Source organism: Nematolebias whitei, chromosome 11, assembly GCF_014905685.2.
Source record: "Nematolebias whitei isolate Nwh7 chromosome 11, NemWhi1, whole genome shotgun sequence".
NCBI classification, from domain to species: domain Eukaryota; kingdom Metazoa; phylum Chordata; class Actinopteri; order Cyprinodontiformes; family Rivulidae; genus Nematolebias; species Nematolebias whitei.
The window spans coordinates 15,234,950-15,241,379 of record NC_056508.1 but is presented as its reverse complement, the minus strand read 5'-3'; the positions used below and the strand labels follow the sequence as shown (position 1 = coordinate 15,241,379).

Genomic DNA, 6,430 nt, shown 5'->3' with positions numbered 1-6,430 from the left:
CCAGAGGAGGGACAGTGGCTTGGACATGTCCAGAGGAGGGACAGTGGGTATATTTGTAGGATGTTCCTGATGAAGTAGCATTTTGTTTGTCGGGCATTGTAATTAGACGTAACATGTTCTTGATGAACTTGCATAGATGTAAACAAAGATGTCATGAGGTCTGGGTTCAGACCTTGACCCGGTTCATCCTCTCTGAGTGTACGAGTGAGAACTGTTGGTTCTGACGAGATGAGAACGGCACTAAAGCTTTGTGATGATCTGTGAAGTTGTTTTTTGGATTCTGATGCTGTTGGTCTGATCTCCATTCTGCACCTCTCAGTAAGCCCTGGTGTTTGCTGTCGGTAAGAGATTCAGTGTCCTCTGGTTTTTAATGAAAGATCAAGTCTTGTTTACCCACAGCACTGGGTGTACAAATTATTTCTCAATTTTTTTTAAAAATGGCCATAAAGTTGTTGTTGTTGTTGTTGTTGTTGTTGTTGTTGTTGTTGTTGTTGTTGTTGTTGTTGTTGTTTCAACTGAAATGTGGAGGGTTTTTTTTTTTTTTTTTTTTTTTTTAATATCTAGAGTTCCTGAAAGAGTTGCTAGTAGATGGCTACAAGATTGACTACGGTAGTTTTATTGTGTAACAACTATTTAAAAACCTGTATTTTGAATCAGATGTGTAAGGTGGTTGATATTTTACCCCCTAAGGATTACAAACTACCTCCTAAGGGTTAACCTAGCTTGGGTGAAGTTGCTCCAGAGCAGGTTAGGTTAAACTAGGTTGAGTTAAGCTAACCTGCAGGTTCACATAAAAACTGAACCAGTTGTGTGACAGAAAGTCCCAAACTGAACAGGCCACCTCACAGAGGCCCCAGAGTTTAGGAGAACAAGAACTTGAGTCGGCATTCTGGTTATAAATGAACACGTTTATCATCATTTTGTTTTCTCACTTCTCTGTTTTGTGCACAGATGAAATCCTATTGAAAACACTCTGCAGCCATTGATAACTTTTGTGAACACGTTTGTGACATGAAATGCTTAAAGGACACACCTAACTATTCAAAGCATACTTTAAAGTTCAGTCACTTCCTTTACGGGTTTCAGCAGGAGAACGTGATGAAGTTATCTGAGGACGGTCTGTGAACAAACATTAAACTTTTGTTCACCGAGAGTTCCCCTCGTCAGAATACATTACCATATTTTTCGGACTATAAGGCGCACGGTTGTGCTTACTGACCTCGAACAGATTCCATGTGGTACATGGCGCTCAAAAAATCTGTCAGCATGAACTCGTTTCACTTAATGCACCTTATAATCCGAAACACGGTAGTTGCATAAACTAGAAAACGTAGCATAGTTAGCAATCTTCAATAACTACCGGTACATAGTCTATCGTTTGTCAAAACATCCGTCTGTCCATCCGTCTCCTGCTTATTCAGACGTCCTCCTCTTGTTCTGAAGTCAGGTCTCGAGGGCAGCAGCATGAGCAGGGAGGTCCAGACATCTACAGCACCTCTTCCAGCTCTTCTGGGAGGACTCCAAGGTGTCCCAGGCCAACAGAGAGACATGGTCTCTCCAGCATGTCCTGGGTCTTCCCCGGGGTCTCCTCAATGTGGAGGAGCAGCTCAGTCTCTCCAGGATAACGACTTCTCACCCTCTCTCTATGGGACAGTTGTTGCGTCCCCCAAGAAAACGTAAACATTTTGCTCCCCCCCCAACTCTCCGCTGCGACTGTAAATGGTATCATTTGTCTATAAAATTATTATAAACACATCTCTGCCTAACAGTGTATAACTTTATTAACATTAAATGAAAAATATATAGATCAACTTACAAGAAAGAATAACTCCCCACTATTTTAGAAGGACTGTTTTAGACACACAAATGTATAATATTGATCTTGTTGTGGTCATTTGGTTCCTTTCTCTCATCTTCTTTACGGTCGACTGCCCACCAGCTCCTCCTACAGTCACTCATTTGCTGTTCAAGCCTCTCGGTCGGTTCTTGTCAGAGTCTTGTTGCCGTGAAGTCCGTGTGACTCATCAATGTTTGGTTCCCAACTCCTGCGACACTTTATTATTCAACGGTTTGTTTGTACAAAGTGTTTTATTTCTCCCCTCTCGAACACATCTGCTTCACTGAGAATAAAACCCAATCTTAATCTGGTCCTAATCTGGAAGACTTACTTTGAATCTGTTATAACAAAAAATAATTTGCTTTCTGTTAGAAATAAGTACCACGTTGTGCAAACGTATTGTAGAAGAATCAAGCTCTGAGCTCCTGCCAGGCTCTGACATGTGAGCGGTCCTGGATTGTTCAGTTTATTGTTGGGTCATTTAGTTTCGTTATGAAACTGGTGGCGTTAAGTTTAAATGCGACTGTACATGGATCTGTCTCATCCCTGGACTGTTCACAGACAGTTGTAAACTGTAAAATTAAAATAATAAACAATAAATAAATAATTCCTGTCTTCTTCTGTTTGACTCTCCTCGTTTCTTTACAGTGTACCATCCACGTACAGGATATTCAAATCGCTCCCGCTGTAGCTCCACGTCATCCTCCATCGCCAGCCCTGGCCTACAGGAGACCCCTCCTCCCACCCAGACCCCGAGTGCCCCCGCTGAAACCCGTCCTCCCCCAACCAAACAGGTCAGATGGAAAAGCTGCCGTTGCCAGACGTGTACGTCCTGACGGTGTTGATCCAACAGACTGACGGCTTTTCTTCCTTCCGTAGATTTTCCAGGGCTACAGGCGCACTTTCCAAGGACCGGGGTATCACTCAGGAGGTCAGCGGTTCAACGGCAGTTCCCATCATGACAGGAACGCTGGCCGCGGCAGCCATCGCCATCAGAGTGACGGGGGCCCCTCTGGCCCCACGTCGCAGCACTCCAACAGCTCCAGAGGTCCCTCCAAATCCTCCACGTCCTCCCACAACCAAGACCAAGCTGCTCACAACGGGCTGCCCCAAAGGCTTCCTCGAACACACTGCCCCTGACATCGAAAACCTTTGGCTCAGTCAGACCCATCCACTACACCCCCCCCCCCAATCCTTCTCTTGTCCCCGTACCCCTCCCAGCCTTCCTACTAACTCCTTTCAATGAAGAATAGTATACAAGTTTACATATTTCAGTCAGTTGAGCTGTAGTGCCACCTCTCCACGTCGGTCCTCCATCCTTCAGACTCGCACTCTTCTGTAATTGCTCTTCTTCCATGTCTGTCCTGGTTATGGCGACCGTTTCTATCTTTAGACCCCCCCCCCCCCCCCCTTCTGTTGTCACTTCCTGTCTGCCAGAGACTGGCGTGATTACCTGCAACAATCGTGCACTATCCTACTCTTAGTACTTTTTCTATTTTTGCCGTGGCGCTGTCAGCTCTCTGATCTGAAGCTCAGATGTTTTGTTTTGTCTTTTTTTTGTTTTTCCTCGTCTCCGAGAACCATTTCAATGCCTTAAACGTGGAAAGCGTGAAAGTGCAAAAGTAGTTCTAGCATTGACAGGGATCTCTGTCGTCTGAGTAGTAGACATTCAATCCACACTACAGACCGTCGTCGATCGTCGCTGGGTCAAAATGAGACATATCAAACTGTAAGTCGGAGCTTTGTGAGAAGCTGCTCCAAACTCTGCACATGTTGTTGGACTTGGACTTTTCTCTTGACGTAGTGAACGTCGGTTCTTCTTTCTTCTGCAGAGTTGAGCATAAATCAAAGTGAAGTTGGATCAGGCAGCAGACGGAGTGAAAGGAACGAGCTCTGTTGGCTCTGAATGTCCATTAGAGCGCTGAGGTTTGCTCAAATAAAGTACAAGCTGAGCGTTTTCATAAAAACACTTTTTTAATCCTGTTTTCAATCTTGAATCAGAATTGATCTTTCTGTAACTCCATATTTACCAAAAACACAGGTCTGTTTTCTTTGTGCTCTGCAAGGCGTCCATCTTGCTTCAGGCAGTAATGTCTCCCTGCACCACATGTCCAGAGGAGGGGTGGTGGGGGTGCTGTGTTAACTAAAACATACTGGTTACCCTTCTGTCATGGAACAGAGGTACAACTCTTTAGACGAAGCGCTTCTTTGTACACAAGCTTTCATAATCCTGAACATTTATTCAGCTGGATTTCCTCCTGCACGCAGTTTCTTGCTTTTTAAAGTTTTTTTTTTTTTTTTTTTTTTTTTTTTAATTTAATGCACACAAATGTGCTCGTGCTTGCCTTTAGTCACAAACTTCACATTTGCCTTTCTACAGACCTCAATGTCCGTCGTGAATGGATGGTACTCGAGGAGAAAACCTGGGATTTTTAAAATCCACCTCCCCTTTAATAAAACGACAAAGTCCAACAGCCGAAGAAAATCTAATTAAACTAATTAATCGATGCTTTATGGCTCCGGTTGTTGAAATGTCCTCTGCGTCCATCTTTGAGAACAAAGTTCCAGTGAATACCTCAAGGCTGATCTTTTTGTCCAGCGGGCCCCTGTAGAGGACGGGGCCCCTGGCCAGTCCTCGTCCCTCATCTTATCGTAGTCTACGTTTCCTGAGCTCCGCGTCGTGTTTCTTTAATGTTTGTAACGTTTCTTCATCAAGTCTGTCTTCCTTTGAGGTTTTTGGGAAACAAAAGAATTGATGTGTTTTTCTCGTTTTATTTGTTCGGATCATAGATTTTTCTTATTTGAGATTAAAAAAATACTTTAGTACTTTAAATTAGTGAAATTGTGGAGAGAATATTGCAGATTTGTTTATGAGTTTTGATAAATAAACACAGTAGGCTTGACTGGGGGGTTCGTTCAGCCGTTGGGGAATGCGCTCGTAGATTTTTTCCTCATGAACTTTTAGAGCGGTGCGGTTTTTGTGAGCCGTCGGTTTATGTGAACACAGATTCAGGACAGGATAGATTATAAATCGGTGAGTGTGCAGCGTTAAATCTGGAAACCTTGGCCTCACGCTGCGTTAGCTGCTGCTCAGTTTAAACGTACAAAACGACTTTTTCCTGCTCTGAGTGAAGAGTCGAACCTGGCGCTGGAGAATCACCACACAGCCCATCTGTTGTTTGAACCAGAGTAGAAGTGTTTAAATCACGCTGGAGATGAAGGAAGTGTCCAACAAACAGTGGCTGGAAACGTCTGCTTGTTGCCTAGCAACCTCCCGCATCCAGTGTTTCCTCCAAACAGTGGATGGTTGTTGTTGTTTGAGGATTCTGCCCGAATCTAAAGCTTTGCTTGTGTTGATAACAGCTGGACAGGCAGCAGCTGGACGTGTCAGCAGCTGGACAGGCAGCAGCTGGACAGGCAGCAGCTGGACGTGTCCACAGCTGGACGTGTCCGCAGCTGGACGTGTCCGCAGCTGGACGTGTCCGCAGCTGGACGTGTCCGCAGCTGGACGTGTCCGCAGCTGGACAGGCAGCAACATGGTGTGGTTGACTGGTCCTCCACTGGTTTTGTACCCGTTAGGCTGAAGGACCAAATCCTGCAGCTTCACTTCATCTAGTTCTGTTCTGACCCAGGCCAGGCTGCTGGGTTCTGATGGACCCGGCCCGTTTGTCTCGTGCAGCAGCTCCCGTGTCAGTTTTCACTTCACGTCGTTTTGTGGGAGGTTAGCTGAAGACGCGATCTTGTCCAGCGTCAGAGGACAACCTTTTGTTTGTCTCCACACAGACACATCAGCTCTTCAGATTATTTTCTGTACATATGTAGCTATAATCTGTGCTCACATGGGCGTTCTGTACGTGATGCCAGGCATAATGAAAGCTTCGGTCATTCTTCCGGTAATCTTTGTGTCCTAAAACAAACTCAAGTGCCTTTTTCTTGTCCCGCCGACTCCTCGACATTTTCCCCCCCCCCCCCCCCCCCCAAGTATGGACCAAAGACATGGACCGTCCCAGAACCGTCTCTTTTGTCCCCCTCACTGAATGGCACACTATTCATTTACTACAAATAAACTGTTTGCAATACCAGCTGTGTGTCAGTGTTCAATCCGCACGCGCTGATCCATCGTCCTGCAGACGAGTGGACGTTACGTTTGTAATCTGTAATAAGTTTATTTATTTCACTCCGAGTTCAACACGAGTCTGTTTTAAACTCAGCTGGAATAATAATCTGAAACTCTTGGATCATTCTGTTGGTGTGCAAGGCTTCGGCCTGCAGGTGGCGCTGCTACACAAGCTCAAGTCCTGCAGTTTGACATGAAAACAGGTTGAAGTTGTGATTGAAGTCATTTATTTGACAGTAGGCTGTTTGTTTTAATTAGACTAATGGTAGATCATAAGGAACGATGATGATGTCGATCAAATATTGAAATTAAAATGTTTTTATTTAAATAAAATGTGACACTTTCTGCAGATTTTTCAGCTACGTCTCACAATAAACCTCGGTGTCATTTGGTGAAAAATGGATTTAGTTAAATCTTATATTTCAGTTGCTGTTTTATTAAATACTGGTGGTTGTCACTTTTCTTAAAGGGATAGT

The 6,430-nt window shown here is 44.5% G+C and overlaps 1 protein-coding gene across 1 annotated transcript in view; it reads left to right on the top strand.

Annotated features, from left to right (window-relative positions):
* The window catches only part of spats2 (spermatogenesis associated serine rich 2), a gene marked incomplete in the record, with an annotated part of 26,894 nt that extends 23,660 nt beyond the window's left edge, over positions 1 to 3,234 (top strand). Inside the window, 2 exon segments of the mRNA XM_037684689.1 lie at positions 2,486 to 2,631; positions 2,717 to 3,234. Of these exon segments, the coding sequence (XP_037540617.1) occupies positions 2,486 to 2,631; positions 2,717 to 2,977 (407 nt within the window).
* Positions 3,235 to 6,430: the final 3,196 nt, after the last annotated feature.